This window comes from Glycine max, chromosome 17 (genome assembly GCF_000004515.6).
Source record: "Glycine max cultivar Williams 82 chromosome 17, Glycine_max_v4.0, whole genome shotgun sequence".
NCBI lineage: Eukaryota > Viridiplantae > Streptophyta > Magnoliopsida > Fabales > Fabaceae > Glycine > Glycine max.
This window is the reverse complement of record NC_038253.2, coordinates 11,203,558-11,222,942: the sequence shown is the minus strand read 5'-3', so window position 1 is coordinate 11,222,942 and position 19,385 is coordinate 11,203,558. Positions and strand designations below refer to the sequence as shown.

At 30.6% G+C, this 19,385-nt stretch overlaps 2 protein-coding genes across 2 annotated transcripts; both read left to right on the top strand.

Moving 5' to 3' along the window:
* The first annotated feature begins 1,245 nt into the window (after window positions 1–1,245).
* On the top strand, window positions 1,246–5,741 carry LOC100800377 (transaldolase-like). Its single transcript, NM_001255430.2, is given in 12 exon segments — window positions 1,246–1,440; window positions 1,562–1,640; window positions 1,734–1,809; window positions 1,889–1,972; window positions 2,103–2,207; window positions 2,711–2,791; window positions 2,896–2,960; window positions 4,066–4,135; window positions 4,218–4,295; window positions 4,561–4,658; window positions 4,761–4,896; window positions 5,442–5,741. Coding segments are annotated over 12 exon segments (1,194 nt in total). The 5' UTR covers window positions 1,246–1,265; the 3' UTR covers window positions 5,589–5,741.
* A 7,461-nt stretch (window positions 5,742–13,202) lies between these two features.
* Window positions 13,203–17,953, top strand: LOC100799487 (acid beta-fructofuranosidase). The gene is made up of 7 exons (XM_003549854.5): window positions 13,203–13,956; window positions 14,627–14,635; window positions 15,529–16,385; window positions 16,646–16,807; window positions 16,912–17,147; window positions 17,308–17,395; window positions 17,486–17,953. Exons 1-7 carry the CDS (start codon window positions 13,575–13,577, stop codon window positions 17,687–17,689), a joined length of 1,938 nt encoding a protein of 645 aa, XP_003549902.1. The 5' UTR covers window positions 13,203–13,574; the 3' UTR covers window positions 17,690–17,953.
* Window positions 17,954–19,385: the final 1,432 nt, after the last annotated feature.

The window sequence follows — 19,385 nt, the reverse complement described above, 5'->3', positions numbered from 1 at the left end:
TTTAATAAAATAAAATACATTATGTAATACAAAAAATAGTATTCTTATAATAATTTAAGTAGAATTTTCTCTCTCATTATTTTTTTCAGTCGTTTACATCTTTTTTATATTTTTTTATTTGTCATATTCATCATTTTTTTAATCTATTTTTAGTAATGGATGCAATATATATATATATATATATATATATATATATATATATATATATATATATATATTAAATATAAAAAAAATCTTAATAAATTATTTCTGCGCATTTATACATGTTATAATTTAAGTTTTCGAAGAACAGAAAAAAAATTGTGAGATAAATTATTGTACAATTCTTTGATTCATTTTAATTTTATAATTAACAATGAAACAATAAAAACAGAAAATAAATAAAAAAATAAGATTAACCACATGTTTAACTTAACTTTAATATAAAAATAATGATAATTTATTTTGAAAACTCTGAGTTATTTTATTTTATTTTTTATAAAAATAGTTTAAAAGACACTCTCAATACTACCTAATAAAATGTCAATGACATGTTAGGATTATCAACATAGGTTCACCTAGAGGACTAATGTACAAATCTGAACACAAATATTTCCACTCAATTACAGCTACTCAATTAGTCCCTGGACGTCCAGGAATTTTCTTAAGGAGGGTTGTCCACCAAACAAAAAAAGTGGCATCAAAGGAATTTCAACCCACACTCATAAAATCAATAAAATGAAGTTATCATTGTATTAAAATAAGTTAAGTAAATTAAAAACTTAATTGCAAATTTTATCACCTAATTTTCATAATTTTACAAATTTTATTATTAAATTTTTTCTTTTTTCATAAATTTTACCATTTAATTTTTAAAATTTCACAAATTTTACCAAAATTTTGTGTGGTTATAATGGTGTAAAAATTCACTTTTTACAATAGTTGTGATTATAATCAAATTAAAAAACCACTTTTTATATGGTTATAATTACAAAAGTTAAAATCATTAATCTTTCAAAAAGAAATAAAAATTTAAATGCTAAAATTTGTAAAAATAATAAAAGTTGAATAATAAAATATAAAATTAAGCACAAATTAAATCCACATATTATTAATGTAATTGGATTTGTTTTCTCTCTTGAAATCAGTGTTGTAAATGGAAAACAAAATTATGTGTCTAAATTTAGAAAGGTGATTAGATGTGGCCTAGTACTGTTATTTAATTCAAAAGATACTATAATATAAGAGAGTGTGACTGAGTTTGGCGTCTTAATCTCTCTATAAAAATGTCAATCACCTTGCGAACTCCGCCTTCTACAACTCTCTCTTCTGCTGCATCTTCCATTCACAGAACAAGATCCACCACCTTCTCCTTCTCGCTTTGTTCCCCACCAACTCTTCGCTTCAATTCCCACAGCTCCCTCTCTCTTACTCGCGCTTCCGCTTCCTCTATCACTACCGGTAATTAATATTTGTATTATCAACCATTTCTATTACTCTCTTAATTCCTTCATTTCTCGCTTTTACTTTCTTTTTTTTCCCTCTCATTTCGCAATTTCCAATTTCCGTTATTCGCCTGCAGCTTCGACCACTGAGCTGGACGCTGTGTCCTCCTTCAGCGAGATCGTTCCCGACACCGTCGTTTTCGATGATTTCGAAAAGTAACGTCGTTTTTGCTTCGTTCTACTGTGGAATTTGAATTAATTTTGATCTAATTGATTAGTTAATGATTTAACGCACCTACGCTGCTGCAGGTTTCCTCCAACTGCTGCTACTGTCAGTTCCTCGCTCCTCTTGGGAATATGTGGCCTTCCAGACACCATTTTTAGGGTCAGATTTTCAGTCTTTGATATACCTAACATCTGCACTTTGGTCTGAGTCCGAGTTACATTTTTTATTTTTGCTGTAGAATGCCGTGGAAATGGCTTTAGCTGATTCTGAGTGTTATGGACTTGAAAATCCTAACGCGCGATTGTCTTGTTTTGTCAACAAGGTATTTATTTATTTATCTATCTTGCTCCTTTTTAAGTTTAATTTTTTATTTAAATATTTAATGATAACTTATGAAGCTCATTTGAGTCTAACTGTGGTTGTTTTGTGGATTTGATCCTGGAATTTTGTAGGCTTTTGCAAATGTCGGTAGTGACATGGCAAAGCTTGTCCCTGGCCGTGTTTCGACGGAAGTGGATGCGCGGTTTGCTTATGACACACCTGCCATTATCAGGAAGGTATTTGGTTATATGCTTCATTGATCACTGATAATGTTAAGATTTCATTGCTATGCATCTAGAAAGCGAGATTGTGATGTTGAATACATTTGTAGTTTCAATGCCTTTTATTCTCGGGAATGCCAAAACTTGAGCCATGTAATTGTTCAGATTTATAAAGTTCTTATTAAGTTGTCTATTCTGGTCTTGACTAAGCCATAGTACCTCCTATTATTAAAGAAACAGTTAAGATTTTGACAACAGATTGTACATCATTCTCAAGTGAGCAATGCCCAAACTTAGGAGATAGGTGTTTCTGTCTGTCTTTCTCTTTCCCATTCTCCCCCTCTCTCTGTAAATTCTAAACTGTGAATGGCTGTTAATCTGTTTAGAAACAAGCTTCAAATTTTGTGAATCCTTAGTGCTCAGTGCAGTTATAAAATCCACCTACCCTTACATAATACACATGTATTGTGCCCAGCCGTTTTGAAATCTGATGCTAATATTGTTATCAAATTTTATAGGTACATGACCTGTTGAAGTTGTACAATGATAGCAATGTACCTCCGAAACGTCTGTTGTTTAAAATTCCTTCAACTTGGCAAGTGAGTAATATTGAAAAATAGAATTGTAGTGCCAGCTGAATTCAGAAATACTGATGAGTGATGATTTACTTTATGTACTTATGGGTTGCTTGCATTTTATTTAGGGAATAGAGGCTGCAAGGTTGCTGGAATCTGAAGGCATACAGACACATTTGACCTTTGTCTACAGGTTGTTTTTTTTTTAAAATATTTTGCAGCAAGCTCTTGAGCTTAATACATGAAGGATGTCATTTCATTATATGTAGTACATAAAATTTTCATTCTTGAATGCTTTTAATACATTGCAAATGTTATCTCTAAACCACATGAATCATATGATGGTATATTCTGTATTGTTCCATTATAAGAAAAAGAAAATCACACAGATATTACTTTTTAGTAGCTATGTTCATAACAAATTTTATTCACCTGACATATATGTTCACTATTCTCAAGGACTGTTTTACTGTTGTTTTTATTAATCCCAAAAGGGTGTCATCTGAGCTTGAATGATCTGATGTTTCTTTTGTTCAGCAGAATCTTCTATCTGATATCTTATTCCATAGCAATGATAATTCTCAATTAGTTTGCAATTGTTTGAGGCTTTACGTATTAGCTTGGACTTTGAAGTATATGTAAATCCTAATCTTCAAACAACAAATGAAAAGCAATCTCCATAACAGAACTTCTACAACAAAAATAATTAATACAAAGTTCTAATCATATTCCCATAAATGGAAAAATAAAAAGGCATCTTTTCTCTGAAGACAGAAATTTTATGTATTGGGAAAAAAATGCAAAGTTTCATTACTACAATTTTTTGTTGTTAAATTTGAATTGCAAGTCTGGTTATGATTTTATCATGACCATTGTCTTCATCTTTTAATATCTTCTTAGGGTGGGGGAAAACTGTTCCAAAAAAAATGCTGCATTTAAGTCATTGTTTGATAGAAGTACAATCTTTAATTTTTTTTGGACTTTGGACCACCAATTTGAATGTCTGATGGCTCATGCTATGAAGCATGACATCATGCCTTTTTAATAGAAGTTTTTGTGAAATGTTCTGCTTTTTGTTGCAACAAAAGAAAAAGGAATTATATGCTTTGATGAAAATTACATGTTTGTAACTTTGGATACTGAATGCTGATGTTAAATTTTTTCCATTTCCTTTTCAAAATTCAAACATCTAAGTAAGTTTGTATCCTTGGATCTAGTGGCTGTGTTATTCCATTTTATCTGAGCAATTTTGTTTTATTTATTCTTAATCTTTCTATGGATTGGTTCTATTTGTTCAGTTTTGCTCAAGCTGCTGCTGCAGCTCAAGCTGGTGCTTCTGTCATTCAAATTTTTGTTGGTCGCATAAGGGTAATTTCTATCTTTATTTGTGTCATAAGAATGTTGAACAACAAGTTTTAGGGTATCCTATTTAAACTTTGTAATTTTTCAGGATTGGGCACGTAATCATTCTGGTGACACAGAGATAGAATCTGCCCAGCTAAGAGGAGAGGATCCAGGGCTGGCATTGGTCCGTTCTTGAATATTGCTCTACTGTTGATGCTTTTTCTCTATTATTAGAATTTTTTATTTTTATTTTTGTGAAAATTAACTTATACAGCTCTTGTGGTGGAAATGTAGAAATAGAGATATACATTTCTCTGATCCCAGTTTAAGTCAACAATGGTATGACTTGAGGAAAACAGCTTGGTTCTTACAAGAATCAGATCTTTGCTAAAAATAGTTAAGATGATCACCAACAAAGCCTATGCTTGAAATCTTTATTATTATTTCAGGTGACAAAAGCTTACAATTATATTCACAAATATGGACATAAGTCAAAGTTGATGGCAGCAGCAGTTCGCAACAAACAGGATCTATTTAGTCTTCTGGGGTATTCAAAGACTTACCTTCAGTCATATCCAATTTAATACCTGATTTTAGTTTTATTTGTACAATATACAATCAATTTATTTGCTTTTTTCTCCTTGTCTAGGGTTGACTATATCATAGCTCCTTTAAAGGTATTGCAGTCTCTCAAAGAATCTATTGCTTCTCCTGATGAGAAGTACTCTTTTGTTAGGAGGTTATCTGCTCAGTCTGCTGCCAAGTACACATTTAGTGATGAAGAGGTATGGTTTCAGTCTCTGATGTCATTTGCCTTTCCCCTTTACTAAGTAGAAATTTCTTAGTTGAAACTGCAACAGCAAAATTGAGTTGGTATCAATATGTCCACCTCATAATCGCAAAACATAATGGCATGCCTATTTGTCCTTTCTGTCTCATAAATGGTAAATCAAAACCCAATTAGATGAAGAGCAACTTCAAACTGCATGTTGCCTGTTATGCGGTTACTCCAAAAAGGTATTAGATCTCCCATCAATATAAGCTCAAGAAAATCAAAATCAGCCAACCCTAACTTTCCTCGCCTTATTGGTGTGAAAGTTTGCTTAATTTGAGATTTTTATCAATACCATTGACTATGCTATGGAAAATGATATGGCATTACTTGCCATTTATGATTTATGATGACTGGTTAGGGTACACTTATGTTATTCAGTTTTCTTTGCTACCACCGTCATCAGTGGGATAGTGTTATAAAATGTCATTCTTGTTCTGGAGTTTGTCAGATTTGCTAAATTTGCTCTACTAATAAGCTTACATTCATGGTATTCAGCTTGTTAAATGGGACGAAGATAGCCTCACAAAAGCCATGGGGCCTGCAGCTGTGCAGCTTCTGGCTGCTGGACTGGATGGCCATGCTGATCAAGCAAAGCGGGTGGAAGAGTTATTTGAGAAAATTTGGCCACCACCTAATGTATGATTCGACTTCTTTATGTCGCACGAGAGTCTTTTGCCTGATGGATCAATAAACATAACACACAACAGATGAAGGGAATATTCCATTGTTTTTCTTTCCCTCTTAACCTTGAATTCTTGAACAATTTAGCACGCGGTTCCTAAATGCACATTTTGTTCTTTTTCTTTTCTTTCTTTTGTTGCAATTGCATTTGTCTACTTCTTATACTGTGACTCTCGTCTATCTTTGGTGTACCATACTATCATTCACTAAAATTCCCGGAGCTTATATTTTGTTTTAATTTAAATTAAAACCCGAATACTGCATAATTCGGAATGTAAAATCACATTTCACCTAAGCTTTTTCTGAATGTAAAAAATTTACTATGGAGGTGCAAGAAGCAACTGCCAAAATTATTTTATTACGAATCAAAGTTTGTACCATTAAAATGATTTTTCCAATTAGATTTTATTAGGATTTGAATTGATTTAGAAGTTAAACCCTAAGGATGGAACTCATTAAATATTGGTAGAGGTGGAAATGGACTGAGTTAAAACCTATTGAAAAGTTTGCTTTATAGTAAGATTTATTTAAAAAAATTCACTAAATTGATAAAAAAAAATCTGCAGATGATTAAGTCTCAACAAATATTTCAGTAAAAAAAAAAACGTCTCAACAAATATTAAGAGAATGCAAGAAAAAGACACGAAAAATAAATCAGGTCTTAATAAGTATTAAGGAAAGAGAACGTAAAAAAAAAAAAAAAAAGAAGGAAAAATGAACTTTCATTAAAATATCCAAAAGTTTCATAGAAAACTTCCTAGTCCCAACAAAAGGGTTTACGTAGACATAAAAAAAAAATCCTAAAGAGAGAGATAAAGAAAGATAAAATTCTATCAACAGATAATGTGACATGAGCTTTACCAGAATCGTCCTTCTTGTGCTTGTAGAGTTCTTAAAGGGAGAAAGAGGAAAAGTCTTAGATGGCAACTTCAAATTAGTGAAAGAGCAAAGATCTCCAACCCTTTTTCCCCCCTTTTTATTTGTGAGCTAGATAACTCTCACTGTAGGAGAAGCTCATAACTCTCAAAAGTTTTTTTTGGGCTAGCCTTTGTGTCTTCCTTTCTGATCCATTAGAGCTATGATCTTCCCTTTTATTTGTTGAAAATGAAAATAAAAAGAACGACAAACTATACTAATTCTCCTTGAGGTTTCTTCAAATCTTCCCAATATCCCTCTCTTTTTTTTTTTATCCTTACACTAACTCTCTTATTGCATTATACATTGCACTAAAGCCCTTACCCTGATTATTTGAACAATATTACACTGTGTAATCCTATAAAGGGGATTGTTATAAATGTAAAAAGAAAAAAGGTAATGTGCAATCTCAAGAAACTTATTTTATAGGGACCAAAACTAAAACTTATTTATTTTATAAGGACCAAAATCAAAATTTTCTCATTGATGGGACTGGCCAAAAAGAACATTTTAAAATTTAAAGGGATGAAAAAATATTTTTTTTTACAAAATAAAAAATTGCTCATTTTTATAGAAATTAAAAATATATTTAAACCTTTATCTAAATTAAATTGTGACAATTTCTAATTAAACCTTTATCTAAATATATTTTTTATAGAAATTAAAAAAGGTAATGTGCAATTTCTAATAGAACTTGTTAAAACATGAATGAAAAAATAAAAAATAAGTAGAAACCTTTATTAGCGTAAATATTTGTGTAGCTAACTACCTCTGATAAACATGAATTATTTTAAACTTTTTTATAAAAGATAAAAAATCCGAATTTCGTATGTAATGATTAAAATAAAAAATAATGTCAAATATAAATATTTCACGTTTAGTTTAATTTATTTTTGTTAGTTTTGTAAGAGATTTGAAATAAATAAATATTTTTTTCTGAAAAATTTACTCTCAAGCTGCCCTAAAATTTTAATTCAACTAAAAATTAAATGATGGCGTCGTTTAGTTTTAATAAATTGAAATTGTCTAATGATGCGATTCAATTCAGACATAACTTAAACCTTACTTTAATCCTTTATAGTTAGAAAGAGTGCACGAACAAAATATTTTTTTCTGAAAAATTTACTCTCAAGCTGCCCTAAAATTTTAATTCAACTAAAAATTAAATGATGGCGTCGTTTAGTTTTAATAAATTGAAATTGTCTAATGATGCGATTCAATTCAGACATAACTTAAACCTTACTTTAATCCTTTATAGTTAGAAAGAGTGCACGAACAAGTAGAAAACATTAATAAACTATTTTAAAATTAAACCTAAACTTACAAGATCCATTACAGTCTCAAGCAGTGTGTGGGAAGCTGCTAAACCCACCATGCGTTGACGTATGTTGGTTGGACGTGGATAATGAATCTACATGGATGAGTCTCCATCTCTAATTTTGAGCAGGGTCCCACTAATGGAGGCTTTTTGACCCTATAATTATAATTTTGTTGAAATTAATTTAATATAGTGTAGATCGTAAAGTATTTTTTTTTTTGTTGAATTAACAGATGTTCTAGTCCTTAAATTTAGAGAGATATTTTTTTAGTCTCTAAAATTTAAAAATTATTTCTTGATTTCAATGACGTCGCAACCAGCACAGTGTATATCAAATTTTTAACGTTCTTTTTATATCATCAACACTCCTATATATAATCGATGTTAATGAGTTGCTACTTGCTACCCCCAGAATCCTTGCTGTTTGATCATGGTCCAGTGTGGTGACCATGCATAGTTAATTGACACCAGTGTTCCTTAGTGAACAGTATCTCCATAGTGAAGCATAAATAAATAGGTTATGTGTGCTCATAAACTGTCGTGATTAGCTTGGTGGGAGAAAATCAAGGAGTCATTCGTTGTATCAAACATTATTGAGAATAAATGTAATCATAACAAATCGTAATTCCCGAGGGGCATGTGGAGTCGGCAACACCACCCATTTGCTGCACGTGGATTTTGGAAACATGCATTATGTTAACCCTGCTAGGTAGGGCATGCATATCAATTAGAGTACATTAATTCTAATGCAAGCGTAAAGATCTGGTTTAGGTATTGTCTGCTTAATTTCTTAATTTCGTCTTATTTTCAATAATGAAACGTGAAACATGCATGAAACATTATTGCTGACGAAAAAAAAAAAGAAACATTATTGGATGGGATAGGTGAGACGAATGCAACACCAGCCACAACCGTCAAAGAACAAAAAAAAAAAAAAAAGAAGAAAGAAAATTTTGAACCAGTAGCCAATGGGGAGTGGTAACATTATCATCATTCACATGTGGCCTAAAAATGACACGAAAATATTTGGTAAACAGAAAAGCCACGTCAATGTGTGTTGGCATTTGGTAGTTGCATTATTGTATGTAGAGAAATATGGCATGTGCAAAATGTAAGGACCATCCGACTCAATCTTACTCAGCAATGAGTGACACTTGTCATCGAATCACTAATTAGAATCATAATAAAGAAACTGATTGCCGAATGTGGGAATATGTTTGAATTGAGCTAGATATGAAGGGCTTTTTTTCTCTCTTTTTTAACAGTTATATATGAATCGGTCAAGCAACTAATTTTTTTTATTAGGATGTGTTAAATTGTATTTTTTTTAATGATTTTTTAATGTTCTTTTATGATGTTTATAGTAAATATTTTTTTTCCTTTTAATTTCTTAACTAATATTCTAAGAAGATTAGTTCACAAAATTCTATTTTATTACTATAAGCTTAGTTTAGGTGAGTTCGATCTCGTTGCTTCCCTCAAGAGCAATGATATATAAATTTTCGTTGAGAACAATAAACATATACAACATAAATATTTATTTTCTAGTATAATCTATTTTATATCCAAAATCCAATTAGGATTATAATTTTGAATTACTTAGTTAAAGGATAAAAATCATTATCACTTATATTAATTACTATATATATTTTTTGTCCCTATTTATTAAACTATTTCAAGTAATTCATGACGGTTAATAAGAAAAATAGTTAGTTTACTTAATCATTTTAAGTCCATCAATTATTTATAATATTATTTTAAAATTATCTTTTTTATCTTTTTATTCATTTAATTATTTTTTATTAATATTTAGAAAAATAATAATTAAAGTATATGTAAGAAAAAATAATATATTTAATTTTTTTAAAAATGAAATTATAAGTATACGAATTAATTATTGGTCATTCTTATATATTGTTCGGTGAAAATGATGCAAATTATTAGTAACGCCGAAACGTCACCTCACCGTAGGCGGCTCAACCGAATTGTAATAATGCAAAGAAAATTATTGTGAACGTCTTTTTCAGGAGATTAACGTTACAGTACTACAGAATAGAGAAATGAGAATAAATTATTGAATAAAAACGATTATTATAAAAAAATATATACAAAAAATAATAGTTATTTACTTATTCACCAATTTTTTTTAACAGTTATGTATTAACATAATTATAATATTTTGAATAAAATATGTAAATACTTCTTAATTATTATGGTAATTGGCAATCAAACTCGGGAAAACTATGCCTTAATGCAAATTATTACAATCACTCACCTTACCCCCCAATAAGCTATTGCCAAATTGAAACATGACTTAACTTTACTATAAATATAATTTCGAATATTTGTTACAATTTGTTTTTCCATGGATATTTTTCTTAGAAATAATTGTATTTGAGATATTGTCAAACACTAAACGTGAGTACTTTTTTATACTAAAAAATAGAACTTTGATTTGACACATCCTGAAAGGTTAACTCCTTTTACTATACCTAAATCTGGTTTATTGTTACAGAGATTACGATGAGGTTAAAATGAAAACATAAATTAAAAAATGTTATATATATTAATTTTCCTAAAATTAGAAAAAATGAATAAAACTTTATAATTCGTTCAATTCTTTGGTTATATTTCATTATCACCACTGTTACTATATGAGTTCCTATAATTTTTTTTTTACTGATAAAAAAATCTTTCTTTGTTTTCGGCTTTTATACCAATTTTAATGGTTGGAAGAAATTCTCTTGAAAAAATTGGTTGGAAGAAATTGAGTGGGACCAAGGGGCTATGGCTTATGTGTTGGAAGCCCACGTTCAAAACAAGCTCCACGTGCTTCCTTTTTTTATATATTTTATTATTTTAGAAAATTTAATTATTTTTCAATCTGGTTCATTTTCTATTCACATTCAATCCCTTATGTTGATAACATGAACTCCATAAATAGGATGAGGATGAGATGTTCTCAGTTTTGTATCACCAAACTCATTTCTTACTTCTCTAATCAGAAAAAAAAATACACACTCTATTCAAAGTGAGTAAGGATTTGAAAGAATCAAACTGTCTTTTTATGTTCGTGTGTGCACCGTTTCGCGTTCAATTTACAATGACTAGAGATACGCTCATAATATTTTAATTTCCGCTTGATCTGAATATGCCATTTAAATTGATTTACATGTTTAGATCATATATATTTTTACATTATGAGCCATGAGAACTACTTAAAGGGGCTATTATTTGTCACTTTTCAGGACTACCGTGCCATTGCCTTAACTGTACTACAGTGCTAGCGACCCTTACGTTACATATACGGAATTTTGAGTTTTTTTTTCTTCTTTAAACTTTGTGAGGTTTATAGCTGGAACATTACTGAGAAAAAGTGTATCAGCAATTTTGTTATAACTGTTAAATAATATTTTTAAGGACTAAATTTAGTTTTCAAAACTTCAATCGGTCAAAATTTAGATTAAGAAGAAATTTGAAAGAGTTTAGGGACAAAAAATAGTAAATTTTAAAGAAATTTACTTGTATTAAATATGGATAAAATCTCGAGTGGGAGAAATGAGCAAGATTCGATGAAATTACAAGTTAAATCAAATCACTTGTTTTCTTTAAATTTTTTTTGGTACGATTTCTTTAATTATTTTAAAAGCGCTAAATAAAAAATTATTAATTAAATTATTATTTTTCAAATAAAAATCTTTTTTAAATACAATTATTTTGTTTTTTTATTTTTCATTTCATAAAAAAATATTCTTTTAATTAATTAAATTATTTTTTATCTATATTTTTGTTAGTTTTTCTTATATTTAAAAATATCACTACTCAGTTAAAAAAAACTCTACTCTTTTCTTTTCTTCTTTTTTTTTTCTCCCGATAACACTCGTTAGTGTTTTCTAATGACTTTGGTTATGGCATATTACATGGTCTGATAAAGGTTCAATGGGTTGTCCATATTGTATCTAAAAATAAAGATAAATAAGCTTACTAAAATTTCATGCTTAGCTACCTTAGTTGGAAACTATCTTTAAGAATAATATTTATTAAATAATTAATTATAAACATTTTCTGTGATGAGTACGTTTATATTTATTAAATATGTCCATGTTCATATAAAAGGAATTGCTCATAAAATTTTACAGGTATAGATATTATATCCTTACCTATCTATATAAGAATAAGACATGTATTTGGAGATTTCTCTTCAACTTAACAAAAATTCAATTTTTTTCCATACACGCACGAGTTGGAGGGAATTCTCCGAAGAAAAAATGGATCATGGGAGTGTCATTTATTCTATTCCATAATTAAATTTAGAAAATTAAATAAATATTTTTGTAATATTTTAAATTAAAAATAAATTATTTTTTTAATGTTTAATTATATTATATACCATACTTTCATTAATTTTTATTATTTTGTCATCATTAATATTAATTTTTGATATACTCCTTCCGTTCTTATATATAAAACTCCATTATCTAATTTACCAATATTAAAAAAAATGATTAATTTAATTAATAATAATAAATTTATATTAAATTTATAACTTTTTCAGAATTATCATTGTGATTAATATTTTTTTCTTCTAATTGTTTGTAAATATCTTCTTTTTCTTATTTTAATGAAGAATATTTTTTATCTAAAAATAAATAATATAAAAATATTATAGATTGAGTCTTATAAAAATAAATAAATATAATTTAAAACTTGAATCTTATAGATAAAAATAATAATTATATTTTACATTAAATACTGGAAGATCATGGTTAAGTTACTAAAACAACAATGACTTTTGAATATATTTTAATTTTTCAATTACCTAATCAACAGTCTTCATCTTTCTATAATTTTTCCTATTATATCATATGAAATATAATATTTATACTTACGTTTCTCCTTTTTTGTCTCTTTCTTACTATGTGTCAAATAGTACTTTAGAGTGTCTAAATTTTTTTTATTGTCAATAAAAATATAAGTAAATTCTTTACAGGAACAAATATTAAAATTATTACCACCTAAATATGAATCCAAATGCAGAACGCTTTTAAAACACAGGTACCAAATTGAAATGTATAAGTAAAATAACCTTTTAGTCTAATAGACTTATAGTTAAAACAGTGAGTTCAAATCTTATTACTAATGTGAAAATTTTGTTAGTAAAATTATAAACAATCATTGAGTCTTGAGATGTGTTTGGAAGTGAATCCTGCCGCATCAAACTCACATAATTTTTTTGTAATAAAAAATAATAACCTTTTCCAAAATTGAAGGTTTTTACCATCCTTACACATGAACAACAAACAACAAAACAAAAGAGAGTGAGGAATCATTGCAATTGAAAACTGTGGGGCCATGAACCCCCCAATTATGCATGTTGTCCCAGATAGATGCCTGAGTTCTGAACTCTGAACCTCGACACCGGGTCCTATCTCATCCACCTCATCAACTCCTCACAATCAATGCTTCCTAATATTTTTCAATTTTCAATTTTCATATCAACTATATTGGATTTCTCCAGACCTATAAAATGTGCCAATGTGAGCCATAGCATCACTTCACAACTCACACACTTTCAACCCAATCCAATCCTCGCACACATGCATGCTGTCTCTGCCAAAGTTGGGGCCAAGTCATAACTACATTTCCATTGTTACGATTCTTTCTTTCCATCCCAACCACTTATTAAGCGTCTGATCCAATTTCTTTCTCTCACCATGGATCATCGCAAACCATTGTTACCCACTTCCTCTGACGATGCTCCAAATCCACGCACTCGGAAGGACCTTGTTCTAATGATTTGCGGTTTGTTTTTGCTCTCTTCCCTTGTTGCCTTTGGAGGGTACAGGGCCTCCAACGCGCCACATGCTGACGTGTCATCGCCAGCATCGAACGATGAACAACCTAGTCCCACATCGGTGCCTTCTCCGAAATGGTACCCGGTTTCACGGGGTGTTTCTTCTGGGGTGTCGGAGAAGTCATCAAGCATGTTGTTTGCGGTTAAAGATGGAGCTTCGGAAGCATTTCCTTGGGACAATAGCATGCTGTCGTGGCAGAGAACTGCTTTTCATTTCCAACCAGAGAAAAACTGGATGAACGGTAATTTTTTTTTTTCATCTGCTCCCACATGACGACAAATTATTCACAACCTTCATTATGTTATTAGCTCTTTCTCCTAGATTGAAAAACATGATTACATATCACTTAGAAATTATTAAGATCACATGATTCGAAACACTACTATAATTTTTCATTCTTTGTTTAGAATGACACGGTTGAAATTAACTGCCAATATAACTTCCATTTTGTTGTTTGATTGCTTTGTAAAGATGTCGTATTGTATGAATAGTTTTCTTCGGCGGTGAGAATGGGATTTAAGAAACGATTGTCACAGTTTTGTGGTTTCTGAAGTATAACTATATGGATTAGGATTTCATTGGTGTCTCTACTTGGAAAAGGATCCTATAGTGAACAAAAAGGAAAAGGGTAATGAAAAGTGATAGAGACAATTATCAACGTTTAGCCTGTAAAAAAAGTTTATTTTTTTAAAACGAGTTTTTTATGGGGTCAAACCCCGTCTTGTCAGAATGATTTGTTTTAATTAAAATAATAAAATAAAAGTTTGTGATTACCTCTGAATGTTTTGACAAGTGGTGCTGTACTGCCGATACCAATTCTCTTTTATCTCAAGCTAATTTTTTCCCTTTTTTTTTTTGGTTGGATTGCTGTGACTTGGACTGATTGGGGAATCTGGTTTGCTCTGCTTCAGATCCTAACGGTAAGGGCACTTCTACCTTGCTTAAAGTTTGCATAACCCTGGTTTAATTTCTTGCTAATATTCTTCTAATTTTCCTAATTTCGGATTGAATTGTCTCATTTCATTGTAATAAATAATAAATAGCATCTAAATACTGGGACCGAGTTAAAGCTGAGCTGGGTCTGAGTAGTTCAGTTTGATTTTAACACCCTGAAATTTTGGTTTAGCAGTATAAAGTATCAGAAATTAAGCCAGCCCCACAAAATTATCGATCTAGAAGCAATTAACTTTTCCGACAATATAGGAAAATGGCATATTATGAATATTTTAATCGAGTTGAATAGCATAAAATGAAATAAGATGACATAAGATACAGGAAGTAAAATGAAATGAAATAAAAGTAAATAATTATTTTATGTTAAAGTATTTTTATAATAGAATAAATAAATGAAACATATTTTATCTCACTCCTTTAATTTTAGGAGAAGAAAAAGGATAGTTAGTGGAATAAAATAGAATTCATCCTATTAAATTTAGTTTCATTTCTTTTCATTTTAATTATTTAAAAAAAAAATCTAATTTCATTTTATCTCTTTCTATACCCACTAGCTTTAGCATATATATATATATATATATAGTAGTAGAGTTTGAGTAATATACATGAAATTATAAATTCTGATTTTGCTGTCACCCTTGTGCAAGAAATCTTTTTCTAGTCATTCCTTTCATTTTAGATAATTTAAGCAAAAAAAATTCTAATTCAACTTTATGTAATCTCTTTCCATCAAAATCCAAACATAACTTTGAACTTCTTTTGTTCAATTATATAATTTGTAATAGTTTGGATCCACAATAATTACTGAGAAGTGAGAACCTTCTTGACATGGTTGCTACAATTTATGCATTCATTTCAGGTCCTATGTACTACAAGGGATGGTATCACTTCTTCTACCAATACAACCCGAACGGTGCAGTTTGGGGTGACATAGTTTGGGGACACGCAGTGTCAAGGGACATGATCCACTGGCTTCACCTTCCACTAGCAATGGTGGCTGATCAATGGTATGACATGCAAGGTGTGTGGACAGGCTCAGCCACGATCTTACCAAACGGTGAAATCATCATGTTATACACGGGTTCCACCAACGAGTCAGTGCAGGTTCAAAACCTTGCATACCCTGCAGACCCCTCTGACCCTCTCCTTGTGGATTGGATCAAATACCCTGGAAACCCCGTTTTGGTGCCACCACCAGGCATTGGTACTAAGGACTTTCGCGACCCGACAACCGCGTGGCTCACCTCCGAAGGGAAGTGGCGAATCACCATAGGATCCAAGCTCAACAAAACAGGCATTGCATTGGTTTATGACACTGAGGACTTCAAGAGCTATGAGCTCAAGGAGGGTTTGCTTCGCGCTGTCGATGGCACCGGCATGTGGGAGTGTGTGGACTTCTTCCCTGTGTCCAAGAAGAATGAGAATGGATTGGATACATCTGTTAATGGGGATGAGGTGAAGCATGTGATGAAGGTGAGCCTGGATGATGATAGACATGATTACTATGCAATTGGGACTTATGATGAGAAGAGTGTCTTGTTCACACCAGATGATGCTAAGAATGATGTTGGTGTTGGATTAAGGTATGACTACGGGATATTCTATGCATCCAAGACGTTTTATGATCAGAATAAGGAGAGGAGACTTTTGTGGGGTTGGATTGGAGAGTCTGACAGTGAATATGCTGATGTAGCCAAAGGTTGGGCTTCAGTTCAGGTATATTTATATATAATATAAGAGTTTAATTTTTATACACCCATTTAAAAAAAATTATATTGTTAATCAATCAAAAATCATGTTATATGTATGATTTTTAGGACAATTATCGTAAGGTCAATAACTTACGATACATCACAATTTTCCATTGAATGACAACTCTAATAAACTTCCTTTTCTTTTTATTTTTAATGAGTAAATGTGTTTTCTGACTCTATTATTAATATTAGTAACATAATTGTTAAATTTTGATTGTACAGAGTATTCCTAGAACTGTGGAGCTTGATAGGAAGACTGGCAGCAACTTGCTTCAGTGGCCTGTTGCTGAGGTGGAGAGTTTGAGATTGAGAAGTGATGAATTCAAAAATTTGAAGGCTAAACCAGGGTCAGTCGTGTCAATAGATATTGAAACAGCCACACAGGTTTGTGTTCATGATATCAAGTTTCTAAAGTTGTAGACATTTAGCTAGACATGAATAAAAATGTGAAGTTAAATTACATTACATTTTATCTACCAATGCAACAGTTGGACATTGTTGCCGAGTTTGAGATAGACAAGGAAACCCTTGAGAAAACACCTGAATCCAACGAGGAGTACACGTGTGGCAACAGTGGTGGATCTAAACAACGTGGTGCCTTAGGACCTTTTGGTCTTTTGGTTTTGGCAGATGAGGGCCTTTTTGAGTATACTCCTCAGTATTTTTATGTCATTAAAGGGAGCAATGGAAATCTTAAGACTTCCTTTTGCGCTGATCAATCAAGGTATTGGACTATCTATTAATTTTGAACTTGAAAGTTATCCATATTTTTGGATCCAAAACACACTATATATTATACCCATCAACTTAATTAGAGACATAAAATAATTTTGTGTTAGGTTGTACCAAAATTCAATATTGAAATTGTTACATTGCTTTTGTAGGTCTTCTCAGGCAAATGATGTTCGCAAGCAAATCGTTGGCAGCGCTGTTCCAGTACTTAAAGATGAAAAGTTTTCCTTGCGGATACTGGTAATTAATTGAGCTGACCCTTTTAGTTTTCTTGCTCAAATAAGTGCATATCTTATGCACATTAGCTAATGAATCTTAATTATAATTTAGGTGGACCATTCTATTGTTGAAAGCTTTGCTCAAGGTGGAAGGACGGTTGTGACATCTCGGGTTTATCCAACAAAGGCAATCTATGGAGCTGCTAGGTTGTTCTTGTTCAACAATGCTACTGAGGCCACTGTGACAGCCTCACTCAATGTTTGGCAAATGAATTCTGCATTTATACGCCCATTCCACCCTGATCAGAAGAATTAAAATAAATAATTAAATTGGATATAAAAGACTTGTAGTCACAAAGGATCGGAAAACATCTTGGGGTGGCAATTTGTACTCATCAATTGTTTACCTTCCCATAAACACACATAAAGTTATGGGTTCTTGCTCAAAGCCCATTCCTTCATTTTTTGCTCATTTATGTTTATGAGAATGTTTATTATAATTTTATCATATCATGTTTAATGATTCTTACAAGAGAATCTGTTTTTCAAAGAAATATGATGCAAATGTTATCCGATTCAATTCTGTGGTAAAAATCTTTTACGTTATTTGTTATATTAATTTTTTTAGATGTATCTTGAAAGCAAATTTAATAAAAATTGTTTATTGTAAATTTTTTCTTCTAAATAACACTTTTAATCTTTTATCTTTTTGTTTATTTTAATTTGATCATTTATCTTTTAAATTAGGTTTAAGGTTCTTTTGTTAGTTTAGAATTAATGTTAGTAATTTTAACATAATAACGGTTGAAAATAGCCACAAAACAATACTTATGAGTCGGGACAGGTCTTTGCACAAGTAATAAAGTGGCAATTTCTATAATAATATTTAAAATATTTAAAAATTAGAAAAATTAAAAACTCCTTTGTGAAAAACGTAAAATTTCCGTGCTTGATTTGTCTTTTACAATTTTGTGAATCTTAAAATTAATTGATTAGGAATTTTGTTACCTTTTTTGTTTTGATCAACATAGTCGAAAATTAAATAACTTTGTTGAAGCATGTGTGAGAATAAAATATTTGAATGTTGTAGATTATACGAAATCCATTTTGTTTCAATCTAAGCTCAAATATTTTATTTCACGTGATTCAGGTTGCTTCTACCATGCAAGTAACAACATTAAAAGTTTGTTTCATTCTGACTAAGAATGAAAGAGAATGTGCATTATGTCAAGTTTCCATGTGGAGAAATCCATTTTTGCAGCACAAGTTTAACTTGATCCACTCAATTCTTTCGATCTAGACATTCATTTGTTGTAAAATTTAAGACGTTTTGATTGGAACATATCAATGTAGAGCAACCCGCAATCAATTTTAAGATTGATGGAATCTTACAAGAGAAATTGGGTAATTTTTTTTAATATTCATCGTAAAAGACTTTTTTAATTTTAAATATTTTAAGTATTATTGTAACCGTAAAAAATCGCCACTTTGTTTAATTAAGGTGTGCAGAAACACTTCCATAGTTAATTAATTATAAATTATTATTGATATTTCTTTTATTAAGTTATGTCTGAATGAGAAGTATTAAAATTACAATAAATTTAAAATACCATGAAATTTGAATTGCTCGGATTGAAATTTCTTTTATTCTCTAAATACTTTGTTTAGATAAATGAATTCAAACTTCTAAGTGGAGATCTATGAAGGATAGATTACCTACGAAAGAGAACTTGATGAAAAGAGGAATTGTTACGGAGGAAGCTGATTTGGTATGCCCTCTGTGTAACCAACACCCCGAAACTGCATATCATTTATTCATAAATTGTGAGTTGGCTCAAAGAATATGGCAAGCATGTTATAGTTGGATTTCATCAAATTATGCTTTTGATTTCCCCTATTCGTTACAAGGTCACTTCTGGGCACATTCGGGTATTGGAAAGACAAATAAGGAGATTCATACTTGGAAAGTTATTTGGGGAGCTGTTATGTTTTTTGCATTTGGAAGAAGCGAA

Bases quoted from the DNA above. Each gene is read 5' to 3' on its own strand.
- LOC100799487 (XM_003549854.5), top strand. From the start codon at position 13,575: ATGGATCATCGCAAACCATTGTTACCCACTTCCTCTGACGATGCTCCA. The intron at 17,148-17,307 runs GTATTGGACTAT...TTGCTTTTGTAG, and splicing joins TTTTGCGCTGATCAATCAAG to GTCTTCTCAGGCAAATGATG. The intron at 17,396-17,485 runs GTAATTAATTGA...ATTATAATTTAG, and splicing joins AGTTTTCCTTGCGGATACTG to GTGGACCATTCTATTGTTGA.